The 17,061-nt window shown below is 45.2% G+C and overlaps 1 protein-coding gene across 2 annotated transcripts in view; it reads right to left on the reverse strand.

The window, feature by feature from the left end:
* The window catches only part of WBP1L (WW domain binding protein 1 like), a 58,341-nt gene that overhangs the window by 20,342 nt on the left and 20,938 nt on the right, over positions 1-17,061 (reverse strand). The window contains exon 1 of one of the 2 annotated variants that reach the window (XM_081822855.1): positions 15,635-15,827. The exons of the other annotated variant lie outside the window; for it this stretch is intronic. Within the exon in view, the coding sequence (XP_081678981.1) occupies positions 15,635-15,661 (27 nt within the window). The 5' untranslated portion in view covers positions 15,662-15,827. Of the gene's footprint in view, positions 1-15,634; positions 15,828-17,061 lie in introns of those variants that run through there. 2 annotated transcript variants of the gene reach the window in all.

Raw genomic sequence — 17,061 nt, forward strand, 5'->3', positions numbered from 1 at the left:
AAGATCCTCAGGGGTCAAAAATGTTGGGGGGAACTAAAAAGTACAGTGGTAAATGAGGTCAGGCCTTTTCAGTTGCCCTGGAAAAGGAGGCTGTTTATTGCTCTTGGGCCTACCTGAAAACAGGAAATTGAAAATGAGCCGCAATATACAATGAGGACCCTCAAAAAGACAGAGCAGACTAGGAAAAAATTAGCCTATTGGCACACAGTGACAATAAGAAAGCTCTGAACTGGGGCGCCTGAGTGGCTCAGTCGTTAAGCGTCTGCCTTCGGCTCAGGTCATGATCCCAGGGTCCTGGGATCGAGCCCCGCATTGGGCTCCCTGTTCCGCAGGAAGCCTGCTTCTCCCTCTCCCACTCCCTCTGCTTGTGTTCCCTCTTTCGCTGTGTCTCTCTCTGTCAAATAAATAAATAAAATCTTTAAAAAAAAAAAAAAGAAAGCTCTGAACTGAGAGGAAAAAAGCATCTGCTTTAATAATCTGTAACCACAGGTCTTTCCATAAGCTAATTTGAGATTTGAACTGAAAATCCCCAAGGCAAAAATTGAACACAAAAAGTGGTTTCAGGCTTGCAATAACCCTGTGACATTTGGCAAAAGAAATACAAAACTCTGAGACCTACCCTCAATCAGGGCATGATTCCCATAAATAAAGCTCTGTTGAAGATGAACTCACAACAGAAAATACAAAAACTTATGCAGAAGTAAGCCATCGCAAACAAGACTTGGGAAATTCAACAAATAAGATAAGACTCTCAGAAAAAAATTAATAAAACGATCAGATAAGCTATAATATATAAGCATGTTTCAAATTATTGAAACCAAAAAGAAAGAATGAAAAACATGAGAAATGAACATACTGAAGAAAACAGTGACTGAGCAGACTGGGAGAAAAAAATAAAAGGTACAGAAAAATAATTATTGAAATTTAGAAACTCAACAGATTGATTACACAGAGATCAGACCAAGTTAAAGAGAGAATTAGTGAACTGGGACACAGATCTGAGAAAATTACTCAGCAAAGGGCTTCCACCAATTAAAAGACACCATGGAAATGGAAAATGAGAAGCTTGAGAAGAAGAATATAGAGGAGATGTGATAAAGAAATAACTGAAAAATTCCCAAAGTTGATTAAAGATATGGAATTTTCAGACAATAATAAACTCATACAGGGGCACACTGTTTGGAACTACAGAACAACAATGACAAAAAGATCCTAAACATGTTCAAGTGGGGAAGACTGAAAATTAACATTAAATTAGAATTTAAAATAGTAATAATCTCCATGAGGATATAAAACAGGTAACAGGACGGGCGCCTGGGTGGCTCAGTTGGTTAAGCGACTGCCTTCGGCTCAGGTCATGATCCTGGAGTCCCAGGATCGAGTCCCGCATCGGGCTCCCTGCTCGGCAGGGAGTCTGCTTCTCCCTCTCCTGCTCCCCACTCTTGTGCTCTTTCTCTCTCTCACTCTCTCTCAAATAAATAAATAAAATCTTTAAAAAAAAAAAAACAGGTAACAGGACAAAAGGTTTTAGATGGGGCAATCAGGAAAGGCCTCCCTGGGAAGGTGACAGCTAAGTTGAGCCCTGAATGATGAGAAGGGCCCAGATGAAGAAGACCTCTGGGAACAATGTTCCAGGCAGAGGGAATATCAAGTACATGCAAAGACACCGATGCAGGAATGAGCTTGTTGTGCTCAAGGAAAAGAAAGAAGGCTAGTGTGGCTGAGTACAGTGAATCTCAGGGAGAGAAGTGTGAAAAGAATAACTGAGAATTTGGGAAGAGGCCATGCCTCGTATGCCCTGCACAACAGTTAAAATACCATAGCTTATAAATTCATCGTTGGCTATAATGTTGCTGGATATATGAGTAATATCAAAATATTTTTGCAATTCTTATGATTACTTTTCAACTTGGGACTCCCCCACCCCTTTTTTTGTCTCCCTGCTTTGTGACTGCTACTACAGAGTAACAAAATCAAATTTCCTTCCAGTCTTGAACCAGGAATGGCTTTCTAGAAAGTAGACCAAATTCTAGCACTATACATCTACTGAACCAGAGTTCTATCTGATTTTGATAATACTCTATAACCAAAGGGCAACAGAGTCTTCATAAACAAGACAGATTTGAAATGGCTAAATGAGAAAAGACAGCAAGCAACTTTAACTTAGAATTAGCTATTTTTATTCTATCTTAGAGTCTTCGAATTCTGAAAATGCAGCACTTTCAGGCCCACGTCCTTAAAAAAAAAAAAAGATTTGTAGGTGATCATAAAAAACACTCTTTAAAGTTTTGTGGATTTACACCTATATTTTACAGTAAGGGGCTCCTGGGTGGCCCGGTCGATTAGGTGTCTACTTTCCACTCAGGTCATGATCCCAGGGTGCTGGGATCAAGCCCCACATAGGGCTCCCTGCTCAGTGGGGGGTCTGGTTCTCCCTTTCCCTCTGCTGCTTCCCCTGCTTGTGCTCTCTCGCTTGCTCTCTCTCTGTGTCAAATAAATAAATAAAATCTTTAAAAAAAAAAAAAGTTAATACCAGTTTTTTCCTAATACTAATGATTTTAAGCTGTTTGAAGAGCTGAGGGAAATAAGTAGAATCATTCAAGGGCACACATTTTCAATTGGATGTAAAGAGATTACAGAAGAGTTGGGGGATGAAGGAAAGTAAACTCAGGCAGAGGAATGATCCAGTAGGAGTCCTGACCTATTGTTTCCTACAGGTTAGTCTAATCCCCCCTTTTTTTTTTTATGATAGGGCATGTCACGTACTACTTTTGTATCCTTCACAATATGAACTATACATGACAATTACTCCTTTAATCTTTCCTACCTAAAAGAGCTCCGTTTCATTCTTTCTGATAAAGGGCAAGCCATTGCTAAGAAATTAACCCAGACACTGCTTTGTATGCACTGGGATCTTAGGAATCAATTTTTATGCTGTTTGGTTGAGTTCAGTAATTTTCCTGGAGGACAAGTAGGCTGGGCAGGTTCCCCTAAACAAGCCAATAAATCTAATCTGATAAGATTCAGCCTCATCCCTCACATTTGATAGTACGTTTTACCTCCAAGGGCTCTAGCCTCCAGTTCCCTGGGCTAGAGAGCACCCAGTCTCCCACTCTCTAGCTGCAAAGACTGGAGCCAGTAACACTGGAGAAAAGCCTAGAACCAATGTGGGCGGCAGCTGCTTCAAGATGTGGCTGCAGCGTACACTGTGGAAGGCGGGTCCTGGGGACCCCTGCTGTAGCAGCGGCAAGGGTCCACTGACTTCCGCCTATGAGGGTCTCATGGAACAATTCTGTCTGGGGACTCCCAAAGACTGGCATGCCCCAGTGGGTAAGGATGGCAACAGTGAATCGGAATGAATCATGGCATCTCACGAATAGTGAATTTGCCCCAAGGTAGCAAAGAACACACTTCGATAATAAATGGAACAAAATAGAGACGCATTTCCTGAAGTGTGGTCCGTGGGCCCAAAAATCCCCTGGTGTATTTAAGAATATAGGTTAAGAACTTCCGGGGGTTCAGCTTATATATATTCAAGTTTGGGAACCACTGCCCTAGATTTATAAAAGCATACAATATACATAGTTCTTGCCTCTAAAAGTGGAATGGTCTAATATTCTTTTTCTAGAATCCCAAACACATCCCAAAAGTTACCCCCAAGAGTAGCCACTTAGAATCAAGGCCTATACAATCATTCATATGCTTTCTGCTTCACTCCTTAAAAAAGTACATGCAATAGATCATAAACATAAACTTTTTTTAAAAAAGTAACATGTCAGGTACACTCGTATCCACACTGCTGCACTACAAATCCAGGACTGCTGCACTACAAACTGGATCCTCATTAAATAGCCCCCAAACAGAGCAGCCAAAAAAGAAATTAAAATCCATTTCCTGTGTTGCTATTAGGAACCTGAATAACAAACTCAGAAAAAGCCATTTGACCCTGGTAGGAAAATCCCAGAGCACAGATCAGAAGTTGCAACATATTCCACGGTTTTATTAAAGGCTACTTGTCGATGTCCTAGACATGCAGGCCTGTGGGGTCTTGCTGGCTGGAGCAGCTCAGGACATTGGGTTAATGTGCCATTCTTTCACCCCTGGACACTTAGAAGGAAAAGCAGTCCTGCCTCGAGGTATCCCCAGCAATCCTTTATCACTGGCCTCTTCTGCCACAGAATAAATGCACTGAGAAGTACGGCATCTTCAGCAAGGGCTGATGCAGAGAGCTAAGGGGTGAGATATCAGCACTCAACAGAGCAGGTGGCACTCAGGCAGAGCAGGAGGGTGATCCAGCCAACTATCATGTGTTCATAGTTGGTCCCATGAGGGCAGGTTCTTTCCTTCCTACATTGTATCACTGCATCTCCTGCCTGAAAGCAGGGATTGCCAACTGGTGGCCCTCAGACCACAATGGGCCCTTAACTAACGAGTTCTATGTCCACATGGTAACTTTGTTTTTCAATTTTTAAAAACGATTTATTTATTTACTTATTTATTTATTTATTAGAGAGAGAGCAAGAGTGAGGGAGGGAGGGGGGCAGAGAGAGGGGGAGAGAGGAAATCCCAAGCAGACTCTCCGTCAAGTGTGGAGCCCGACGTGGGGCTCAATCCCAGACCCTGAGATCATGATCTGAGCCAAAATCAAGAGTCAGACACTTCACTGACTGAGCCACCCAGGCGCCCGTTTTTCAATTAAAAAAAAAAAAAAATGGAATTAACGGGGGTACCTAGGTGGCGCAGTCAGTTAAGCCACTGACTCTTGGTTTCAGCTCAGGTCCTGATCTCAGGGTTGTGCGATGGAGCCCCTCATGGGCTCTGCACTCAGTGCAGCATCTGCTTGACTCTCTTTCCCTCTCCCTCTGCCCCTCCCCTCCAATTACACCCCCTCTGTCTCTCTCTCTCTCTAAAATAAATAAATCTTTAAAAATAAAAATGGAATTAATGGTCAACTTTTTTAAAACCAGCGAAAACAGGTTTATTCAAGAATAGCGAATTACAATCCGAGACAAGCAAGCTGTGGCAGAACCACAGGCAAGTCCCTAGCGGTCAACATTTTCTTTTTTTTTTTTTTTTTTAAGATTTTATTTATTTATTTGAGACAGAGAGAATGAGAGACAGAGAGCATGAGAGGGAGGAGGGCAGAGGGAGAAGCAGACTCCCTGCCGAGCAGGGAGCCTGATGCGGGACTCGATCCCAGGACTCCAGGATCATGACCTGAGCCGAAGGCAGTCACTTAACCAACTGAGCCACCCAGGCGCCCGCGGTCAACATTTTCAAATGAAAAGGAATCATACAGAAATCAGAGTTCCAGCTTCTCTTGCAAATTCCGGGCCCACATTCCCTTAGCAGCCTATCAGGCTGCTCACAGATGTACACGGGCTGTGGCTCCGCCTCAGCCTCCCCACAATCCCGGCTGTCCCCGAAGCCCATCTGCTTCACTCAAGCTGCCACTGCCTGGCTCCTGTGGGCATTTGATTAGCTCCTCCTGCTCTCAAGTGCAGTAATAGATGTTCATCCCCTCACCCTGAGGTTAAGGCATGCTGCAGAGACCCAAACATCAACAGCAGACATGAATTTTCCACACTGACGCTCGAGCAACACCTTGCACACGACACGGAAACAGAGACCTGGACAAAGAGGAGGGCCCCTCTGTGCCGCATGAGAGGAATATCTCTGGACAATCAGGAAAACCTCTTGCCACAACACTCAAGAGGCTGGAGAAAACCAAGTTCTTCCCAGTGATTGTGTTTATCAAGCATTCGGCTGGGCATTTTTACTTATGTTTCCCACACAGGAACCAAGGAAAGTAAGGCCCAGAGTGGCCACATAGCTAGAACAAGTTGTCTGGACCTAAAGCCCAAATTGTAGGGGAAAGTATTTAACGCTTAGGGGTTATCCTAAACTTTTAGGCTAGATGCTGACAGGCACAAAATGACAGATAAGATAGGGACTTTGCCTTTGAGGAACTTTGTAATAACCAAACTACTAGGTTAAAAAAAAAAATTGATGTTTCAGTTCTTGTTGCTGAAAACCTTCCTGAAATATTCAGGTTTATTGTGTGCCTTAATTAAGTACCATCTAATCAACAGGATTCTTTCTTTTTTTAACGACTTATAATGTGGCAAAGCCTCAGGGTCATAGTTTGGAGCAATGATGAGATATACACAACACTCACATATAAAAGCAATATATATAAAACACACATTTATATAGGACTTTCGAGGCTTTCAAGCTTCTTTAATAGCCAGCCTCTCATCTGAGCCCAACACCCAGCACCTGCAAGATGTCAGAAGGGCTACGACCCTCATCTTATAGATAAGGACCTGCCAGACTCGGGACTGTGGACACCCTGGCCTTCTGACTTCGGGATCAGTATTCTTTATATGACTGGGTTCTAGCTCATCAAAGTCTTTGCTAAATCTTGAAAATGGCTCTTGCTCAGATAAAATACTCACTTCTCTGTCCGGAAAGAGGTATGGCTTTCAAAGGTATCTGAAATATGGAAGGTACCAGTAGACTTATCACTGAGGTGCTTTAAAAGAGATTCACCACAGTTTCATTTGACAGAGAAGAGCACATGCGGGATCTCAGAGATCTTCCTTACTTTAAGCAAAATTCTAAATTTAACCCCATTTTTTCCTCAGCAGTTCCACCCCACTGCAGCAGGGTTTTGTTGGGAGCAAAAGAAATAATAACGGGACTTGTTTGTCTGCTGTCTGTCTAGAGACCAGTTCCAGAGATTTATTTCCAGTAAAAAGTTCGACAGCGTTCAAGGAAACTATTTACTTCTACCTGGGACAAAGTGTCACATTAAAAATGGTCTCCCTGGGCATGTGATGTAATGAGCACTGGGTGTTATATAAGACTGATGAATCACTGAACTCTACCTCTGAAAGTAATAATACACTATATGTTAATTAATTAAATTTAAATAAATTTTAAAAATAAAACATATTTTGTAGACAACAACAACAAACTCCAATATCTATACCACAGAAACTTACTGGCATGGCATTATGCAAAAATATGCTAGAAATGGAGTTACATATCAAAGATAATGCTCTTAATATTAAAAGTAGTGTTTTCCATCTGTCTTATATTGGGATACATATATTTACTGTCAATAGCCTGCCTATAAATTAGGAAAATTACTAAGCTTATCACAAATTGATTGAATATTGCTAAATACTGGGGCACCTGGGTGGCTCAGTCAGTTAAGCGTCTGCCTTTGGCTCAGGTCATGATCCCAGGGTCCTGGAATTGAGCCCCGCATCAGGCTCCTTGCTCAGCTGGGAGCCTGCTTCTCCCTATCCCTCTGCCCCTCCCCTCTCCCAGCTTGTGCTCTCTCTCTCAAATAAATAAATAAATCTTTAAAAATATAAATAAATAAATAAATAAAGGTCTCCCTGGCAACAGATACAAGATTAAAAAAAAAAAAATCTTCAGAATGTACGTTCTGAACTCTAAGACCTACACTTAAAGATTAAAGGAGTGGCTCAGTCAGTTAAGCATCTGCCTTTGGCTCAGGTCCTGATCTCAGGGTCCTGGATCCTGGATCAGGCTCTGCGCTCAGCAGAGAGTCCACTTCTCCCTCTCGCTCTGCCCCTCTACCACCACCACCGCCCCCGCTCGTACCCTCTCTCTTTCATGCTGTCTCTCAAATAAGTAAATAAAAATCTTAAAAAAAATAAAGATTAAAGGAGACACCTGATGACTTAGAAAAAGGGGAATTTACTATTTTATCAGAGATAGGCACAAAATAGACCCAAGTCCTAGCTATAGGCACTTGGCTTAAAATATGGCCTGTTATTGAAATAAATGTAGCCTTTTTGTTCTTTAAACTATAAAGTTATTTGGGCACTACTGAGATCCCATCCTTCTCAAAGTGGTTATCCAGATTATTACTATCCAGAGTAAGAGATAAAATACCAGTTCCAAAAGGGCTTGATCTTAGGTACTGGCCATAAAAAATTAACTCCATACCTGCCCTTGATAAGACATAGGACCTGCTGATTAGGGGCAACCAAGATGTTAAGATTCTAAATCTCTGGGCAGGTAGTTAATACATATTGCTTGGAAAGCAGCAGGGAGAAGTACACCTATTTTCCCTGTATTCAAACATCTCAGTCCACTTTACCTGAGGCCTGTGACTTCTGTGACTGCTCCCTAAGCAGACTGGACACACCATGCATCAGTAATGTCTAGCCATGAGTTTCCCTGCCTTGGTCCTACTGACACTTGGAGCCAGGTAATTCTTTGTGTAGGATCCCTGGCCTCTACACACTATTGCTGGTAGTGACACCCCACCCCCCAGGTTACAATCAACAACACCCCAACACCGCCAAATGTCCCCCAGGTAGAGGGGGAAAATTGCCCGTAGTTTAGAACCACTGTTCCAGGCAAACTGCGCTACACGATTTAGTGCAGAATCATGTTCTATCTGGTCTTGTTGCTTGATTGCCTCATGGGCCCCCCAACCATTCTGTAAATTCCCCAGGAGCAAGACTGATGTCAATCTCACAAGTGCACCTGCCCTAGCAAAGGATCAGACATGCAAAAATCTTCAGAAAAGTGCTGACGCTGCCGACTGACAGTCAAGGAACCCAAGGGGCTAGTCCTCTCCATGCTCCCTGTGCCGCTTAGCTACAACGAACAAGCAGTGGCATGAAGGGAGCCTCCAAGGCTGCGGAGATGTGATTTTGCATGACCACTGAGAGACCTGCCCATTGGCTCTCTGGCCACGATAGGTTTACCGTCACCCAGCAATCGGAGTCCGGCCCATAAATCCAGAACCTGGAGACGGGGAAGTGATAGCACATTCTATTTTTGCTGGCAGCCTGCCATGGCCTATCCTGGGCCTCCCCACCACACTCCAGAGCCACACCCAGAGGAGTGGAAGGTCACAGGTGTGAATACACCACTGCCTACACATAACCAGGGATCTCCAAACCCCTGATGGAAACCATAGGATCAGATGGGCAGTATGCGAAACCAAGAATGAGACCATGTGTCACAGTTTAGTGGAAGAACTTGAGAATGTTGTGTGTTAAGCAAGAGAACCAAACAATAAAAATTTCCTGGCCTCCTTGATGCAATGCCCAAGGGAACTTATGTCTTATGTGCAACACAGACCCAGCAAGCCCTACGGCACTTTCAGGAAAAGAAGTCACTATGTTATCCTCCAGCCATCCTCAAGGCATGTCTCCCTGTCTCCTGAAATGCATACAGCTTTCCCCTACTGCCCTTCCTCTCTGAGTAAAAGAACAAGATAGGTCAAGCAAGTCACCTCCCAGGACTGAATCACCATTTCCAGCAACCAGCAACCGATGCCCCATACAAGGTCCAGGATTCAAGTCTAGTTGAGCCCAGCCCAGAGAAGCAATGGCTAGAGGCTACAGAGGCACGCAGAAATGGCTACTCACTGTTGCTACAAATTAGCAACAGAGTCCAGAAGTGCGAGGGAAGGAGAGTTAAGAAACTAGTATCTGGCCGCTAGGGAATTGGGGCAGAAAAAGAAATTTTCTAGCAGTTTTTAAAGTAGCCCCAAATTCTTGCTCCCTTGGACTAAAATTTACCTCTTCAAGGAAAAGGGGTGGGAGGGGGTGGGTCCAACTCGTGGGATATCACTGGAGGAAGTAAATGTTTTCTTTGGCTCCATCCTGGATAAAAGTTTCAAAATCACCAGATACAGTCTTCTTTTCCACTAAGTTACTGTCCAGTCCACTGGTTTCTCTTTGCTTTGATAACAGGAGTGTGATGAAAAACAAGCCACATTCCTCTACAAAAGCAGCTTCTTGCAACAGAGATGGTTGGGGGTTTAAAAATCCATCTGAGGGGCTCCTGCGTGGCTCAGTTGGTTGAGCATCCGACTCCTGATTTCGGCTCAGGGTCGTGAGATTGAGCCCCGTGTCAGGCGTCAGGCTCCGCACTGAGTGTGAATCCTGCTTGGGATTCTCTCTCCCTCTGCCCCTCCCCCGCCTCATGCTGTGTCTCTCTTGCTCTAAAATAAATAAATAATAAATAAAATCTTTTTTAAAAAAATCCATCTGAAAAGGCCAAGATAAGAATCACCTCTTCCTACCTTTAGGGGACAGTAGGGAACTGAGGTGCTCCATGGAGCTGTCACTTACAAGATTTTTACACATCAGCGCCAATGAGGATTTTGGCTTCAACCTCTGGCAGTACAAACAAGTGTCACCTTGGTGTTTGCTGCGTTATACACAGACAGTTCCCTTCCAGGCAGGGTCTTGCTTAATTTGTCCCGAACCTTGTAGAGAGAGGCTAAGCACACACAAGGGTAGGTTATGTCGACTGGGACTCAGTACTTGGTTGTTGGCAGAGCGCAGGGCACACAGGGGTAAGGTCTGGCAGATTTGGGTGCAGGTACCATACCAAAGCAATATACAAGAGGAGGACAACACGATTCCCTCAGCCCCAGCCTCCGGTGCCACCATAGACACACATTAGTTGTGTGATACTAAAGAGAAAAACTTCCTGAGTTTGGGTTTCCTCACAACAGAAAGGAGCTAAGACCTCCTCCCTCATGGTGGCTGTCATGATGAAATAACAAATAACAAACAAACAAAATTATCACGTAATGTTGGCTAACATTCAGCAGGTTAGGGGTTAAGTTAGAAGTTGGCAAATTCCCTCTTCCCTCTCCCAAGTGATGGCTCCCATCCTGCACCTTTAGGCTGGCTTAGCACTGTGGCATTTTCAGTGTTGTCCTTGTGAGACCCTAAGACCTCTTATTAGGCCAGGGAATAGCTGGGGTTCAACATTCTGGTTGCCCTGTTACATTCAGCATCGGGCCAATCAAGGGCCTGTAGTACCAGCTCCCACTGTCTATAAACAGCCCCTTGGGCCAGGGGCCTCTGTCCATGACATATTCCAACACAGGCAGGAGCACCCCAGTTTTGCTGGAAACTACTCACTTCCAGTATCAAGGATCATCTCACTTCAGTGAGGACAATTTGGGGGAGAGTGGGCCCCTCCCACAGAGAAGGGCAACATTCTGAGGTGCAAGATACAAATGATGATTGTCTTGATGGATCTATAGCCTAGACTCCATGGGCCAGCAGTTGCCATCAACTGGTCCTTCCACCCACCTGCGGTGCAACCACGGAGACTACTGGACTGTGGACGGGGCCACTTACAGAAAGCCCCCTCCCCACACCTGTGAATTCACAGCACCCTGTCCCTCTCAAATGGCACTCACCGCCAGATCGTTCCAATTACCCTGAGCACTTACTTCCCCTACCTGACCATAAACCCCTTGAGGGCAGGGATAGAGTTTATATCTCTTTGTATCTACAACATGCTTTGAATGGAATATGTGCACAATACCTTTTAGATATAGCATGTTAGTCCTAAGAATCCTCCTGCATTATGAAATCAATGCCTTCTGAATCAAACATGAAATAGAATTCATTCAAATCAGCAGACTAAGGATGTTCTGTTACCATCTTATTCTCCGAAAGTCTGTTAGGTTTACAGGATGGATTCTCTCTTAACCATTAACTGGCCAGTTAATAAAGGGGTAAGATGCCCAACTCTGTGGGGTATCTAAACCCTGGTACATGGTACCATGCCCAGAAAGTTTGACAGGTGACTCTCTTAGGAAGTTTAGCTCCTCTAAGCACAAAAAGACTGCTCTTTAGTCAACACTAGTTTCCAGTGAGCTGTCTTAACTGTCCTTTGCATGGAAGAACTAATACAGCCTAAAGCTTAACTGCCCTTTACAGACACTGAATTCATGCCACTGTCATAATCAGACTGAAGGGCCCTAATGCTTTCCTCCTTCTCTGTGTCACAAAGGACGCCAATGGTTGGTGAGCCAAAGTCCTTGTCTTGCTTCAGGCATACCTAGTACTGACTCACAGATGACAGTTTCCCTTCTCATCTACAGGAGAAAACAAAAACAACACTCCCAACCTGGTCTGTCTGGAATGCTCTTTCCCCAGATCATATGTCTGGTAAACTCCTACTCATCCTTCAAGACTCAGATCAGATATCACCTTCTCAAGAAAGCCTTTCATGCACACCACTCTCTACCCTCCCCTCAACCCTCACCCCCTTCACCCCCCCCCACCACCCCCGCACCTGACTGAGATGCTTTCCCACCCTCTGCTGTCCTAGGTCCTGGGCATTCCTGTTATAGGCAATTATCATGCAACTATTTCCATGCTACTAAACCTAGTGGAGCAGGGGGTGCTCTCAAATTGCCAGAAACTAGGTAAGTCAGAACCACCTGGGGAACTTCATAGAAATGCATGTTCTTGGGCTCTGGCCCCAGATCTACAAAATCTACATTGTCATCAGCCCCACTCCCAGGTGATTTTAATGCATTTTGAGAACCACTGCATTGGAGTATGAGCTCCTGGTAGGTTAAGGGTTTGTTTTTTTAAAATATTTTATTTATTCATTTGAGACACAGAGATACAGAGAGAGCGCATGAGCAGGGGGAGAGGCACAGGGAGAGGGAGAAGCAGGCTCCCTGCTGAGCCAGGACCCCGATGTGGGGCTCGATCCCAGGACCCTGGGATCATGACCTGAGCCGAAGGCAGATGCTTAACCATCTGAGCCACCCAGGCGCCCCTTTGTTTTTTTTTAATCTTTATTTATCTTTGCATCCTTTGTGTCAGGTCCACATTCATTAAGTGTTCAAATCGCCTTGTAGTGGCATTATTCAGTAGATGCTGCATGCATGAGAGTCTTCCACAGAGTAAATGCAAATGGGCACAAAGAGACCAGCAGTGTCTTAGCTGGAACCTGGGCCGCCTAGAAACAACCTTCAGATAATATGCCCCAACTAAAACAATGCTCTTCTCACACAGGCCTTGGGCAGAGCAGTCTAGGTAGTGAGAGAAACTCCAGGCTTTAGAATCAAAAGACCAGGGTTTAAAAAGAAACAAGGGATGCCTGGGTGGCTCAGCCAAGTTGAGCATCCAACTCCTGGTTTCAGCTCAGGTCACGATCTCAGAGTCGTGGGATCAAGCTCCATGTTGGGCTCCAGTCTCAGCTCAGAGTGTGCTGGAGATTATTGCCCTCTCCCTCTGCCCCTCCCCTGATCATGAGCCTGCTCTCTCTCTAAAATAAATAAATAAAATATTAAAAAAAAAAAAGAAAGAAAGAAAAGAGAAGAAAAAACAAAACTTCCATTACCATTTTCCTAGCTAGCTGAGCAACTCTGGGCAAACCGGCTTACCTCCTGTAAGCCTCAGCATGCACCTCTATAGAAATAGAATCATACTACCACTTAAGACAGGGTTGTTATGTGGATTAAGAGAGAAAAAAAAAGTATGAAAGTACAAATGTATTATGTATGATAAAGACCAATAGCATATATATTTTTGTCATTTTTTAAAAACAGAATTATCACCAAGTAATCTTTAGAAAGCTAGCTTTCCCATAGCTCCAGTAAAGAATGTAGTTACACTGTCAGACACAGAAATGCTAGAAATACACAAAATTATGTAACCAAAAACAGTCAAAGTTTTTATAGGCAAGGTCTGAATCACAGAGGGGTCTTCAAGAGGACTTCTGGTTCAACCTTCTACCAGGGATTTGTTCAGAAACAAGAGCTTAAGAGGTGCCTAGGTGGCTCAGATGGTTGCTTAACCATCCGATTCTTGGTTTCAGCTCAGGTCATGATCTCAGGGTCCTGAGATCAAGCCCCGCCTCAGGCTCTGCGCTCAACATGAAGTCTGCTTAAGATTCTCCCTTTACCCCTCCACTCACCGCCCTCCGTCGCCCCTGCGTGCACACTCTCCCTCTCTCAAATAAATAAATAAAGCTTAAAAAAAAAAAAAAGGAAAGAAGAGCTTAAGATTCCCCTGCTGTTGATCCTCTGAGATGCTCCCCAGAACGACCAACCCAGCCCTTCACTTGATCTATTGCATCCTCTCACTCAGCTGAGAGGAGGTGACTGGACATGGGCCCTCCTCTTCTTGTCTCAATATACAAGATGACTAGCATATTGATATAGTAATCAACAGCCTCCCAATCCCCAGTCAGCTCACGCTGGTAGACCTGTCCACTCCACCCTCCACCTCTGGTCCTCAGACTTCTAGTTTCCCATACTCTTGCGGTCCTATGGGGTCTCACATCCCTTAGGGATGAGTACATAGAAATAATGGTTACATTTTTACTAAATGCCTACACTCAGCCAGCCAAGGTGCTCATGTTTTAAATACACTCTTTTGTGAAAACCCCTCAATAACTCTTCCAGTAGGTTTTATTATTTTCATTTCAAAGATGAGGTTCAAAGCAGTTAAGTGGCCTGCCCAAGACCCTGGGGGAGCCGGGATTTGGACACAGGACTTTCTGGCTCCCCCCGCCTGCTCCTTCCACCTGATCACACAGTCTCCACCTCTCTCCCCCTGACATCTGACATACATGCATGGGATGCTTCATCCAGCTCATCTCCAATGCTGCTCAAAGTCCTCACCAGGGCTCACTCCGCCCACAGGTTAAAAGGACAGCCTTCCTTGGGGGACAGAGGAGGCGCTCGAATGCCCCCCACACCCACCTGCTGGCCTACCAGCTGCACCAAAGGCACACTGCAGATTAACAAGAGAACCGACAGTATGTATGGAATGAGCTTTTCAGAGACACTGACTTTTAAAGAATTTGGGGCAATCCAAGGGAGATCTGCTCATCCAGTACTTTTCTAACAGTGAGACGAACCCAGCAGCCCCGAGCAGCGCCTCGCTAAGGCTTCTGGTTTGATCTCATCTGTGGCTTTTCCTCACCCAGGAACAGGCAGCAGAGGGTGTGTGTCTGTCCCCACCCCCTCTTACAGCCACTGGTTACAGTTACACATTCCGATACAGACATGCCTCTCAGACCAAAGGGGGGTGGGGTGGCCAACTCTCAGAAGCCCTGGAACAAATAGTTGGCAACAGCTGTGTTCTCAGCAGACAGCAGTTGGTCTCTTGCTACTGTTTTCTCATTCCACACTAGGTTACGGACTATAATTTAGTGCCCCTACTTCAAACAGCAGTTCATAAAGCAATCAAGACTCTGCCACAGGGGTCTGTTGGCTCTGAAAAATCTGTCAGGAACGCCAAAATGTGGCCAATCCCACTCCCATCCCTCTGAGATATCCAGGACGTCCCTGAGCCACACAGCCCTGACCACACGCCTACAAGGAGAAAAAGCCTCTGGGAGCCCTTCCCTCTAGAAGATCCCTCTCCCCCCAACTCAGACTCTCTTTAGAATGAGAGAACTGTTAAGAAATCTCTGCTAACTAACCAAATCAAAATGGAGAAGGAATAAAAGCAGTTTGGATCAAGAATCTAGTCTGCCTCTCCTCTTCCCCAGTCTCTCCCCTCAGCTGTTTCTTCTGTAAGGCTCTGGAAACAGCTTTATGGTATCTAATGGAAAATCAGAATGGACGGCCCCAGAGACCTCAGGGATGTAGGGGGTTAAGAACACGGTGGCTCTGGAAGTAAGGAGCAACTAGCACACAAGAAGAGAAGACTGGAAATTTCTGCATGGGAGCTGGCCTGCTCCAGCTGCGAGACATTTTTCTCAAAGGTTCCCTCCACCCAAAGCAGTAGTACAACAAAACAAGCTCCCACCCTTCTTCCCTGCCCAAACCCGATCCACGGATAGCCAGTTCAATTACCTGTCTAAGACCCAAAAGGAAAGGCATCCTGCAAGAGCATCGTCCACACTAACGTTTGGAACAAAGGGCTTTTAAAAAGTTAAGGTCTTGGAATGAGCATTTCCCCAGGTGGGCCTGCGTGCTCCGCGGTCCCAGTTAACTGGCCTTCCTTAGCAAAGAAGAGAAAGTAAACAGAGTCCCGGGACCAGGCAGGCGCTCTCCCTCCTGCTGTCCTCGCTACTCCCCCCGCCTGGCTCCGACCCACCCCCACCTTCTCGTGACATATCTCAGACGCAGCAAAGCTCAAGCTGTCTGCCAAGGGGGAAATGACATCAGTTCAGGCACAGCAGAAAAAACTCCAGACAGCTGCTGTGGAATACTGAGGAGGATGTGCTGCAAACCCATGATGGCCAGCCCAGGACCCTACCTAGCCTTGGAGCCTGAGACATCAGCTCCCCTTAGCTCTGAGCTGGCTCTGAGCATATAAATCAAATCCCTCCAGCTGAAAAGAGCCCCATTTCTCTGAATAAGGACTGGAGGCTAGAACTCCCAGGCTATTCTTTCTCCTCCTTGGGAAAAATAATCAAGCCCAGTGATTTGTCAGTTTCACAGAGACTTCTCTGCCCCCACTCCCACCAGAATCAGCACTCAGTAAATAACAGTTGTATTAAGCCTGGCTATCCCAACTTTCTCTGGAGATTGAGGCAGTTAGCAGGGAGGGCTTGGAGGCACCTTTCCCCCAGCCAAGGTAGGACGTGCCACCTCGGACGCTGACCTCTGGAGCCCTCGCTTCTACAGGAGAGTTTATATTTCATAAACAAACTGCGCATGCACAGGTGCCAACATCTTTCCTCACTTGTCTTACAAAAGGTACAACAAGTCCCACGGCAGCCTCCAAGTTGCCAGTAAAGCAGATCATCTATATTTAAACCAACTCTTGCTTCTGAAAAGTTCACCACCCTAGGTTCATCATGCTTTCTTCTCTAAGCTCAACCTATGGAGAAAATGGCTAACAGCAAGCTCTGCACAAGAAGCAAAGGCCCGGCGGCTGGCGGCTGGTGTAGGCCAGCTCTCCTCTGGCCACCCTTCCCTAAAAAACAGGTCTCGGCCTCTCTCCCCAGCCCTAAATCCTCCATCAAAGACAACACTCACAAAGAACAAAAGGTTCATGTTTGGATTTGTACTTGCAGAAATGACTCCTTTTGGAGGACTTTATAAATCCAAAGTTACTTTCTAATAACTTCTGGGGCTAAAAATTGATTCTATTTTTCCACCACTCAAAGCAAGTGTATCTCCTCTTTTTATTTTCTGCAACAGTTTTCTTCCAGTGATATTCATCAAAGGCCTCTATGGGAGTGGCACGGCGCCGGGCATGACCCAGGTAAATCTGAAATGACTTGCAAATTAGTATCTCTCACCCCCACCTCGGACAATAAATTAGCCGCACA

This window comes from Leptonychotes weddellii, chromosome 6 (assembly GCF_054177405.1).
Source record: "Leptonychotes weddellii isolate Sample4059 chromosome 6, ASM5417740v2, whole genome shotgun sequence".
Lineage (NCBI taxonomy): Eukaryota > Metazoa > Chordata > Mammalia > Carnivora > Phocidae > Leptonychotes > Leptonychotes weddellii.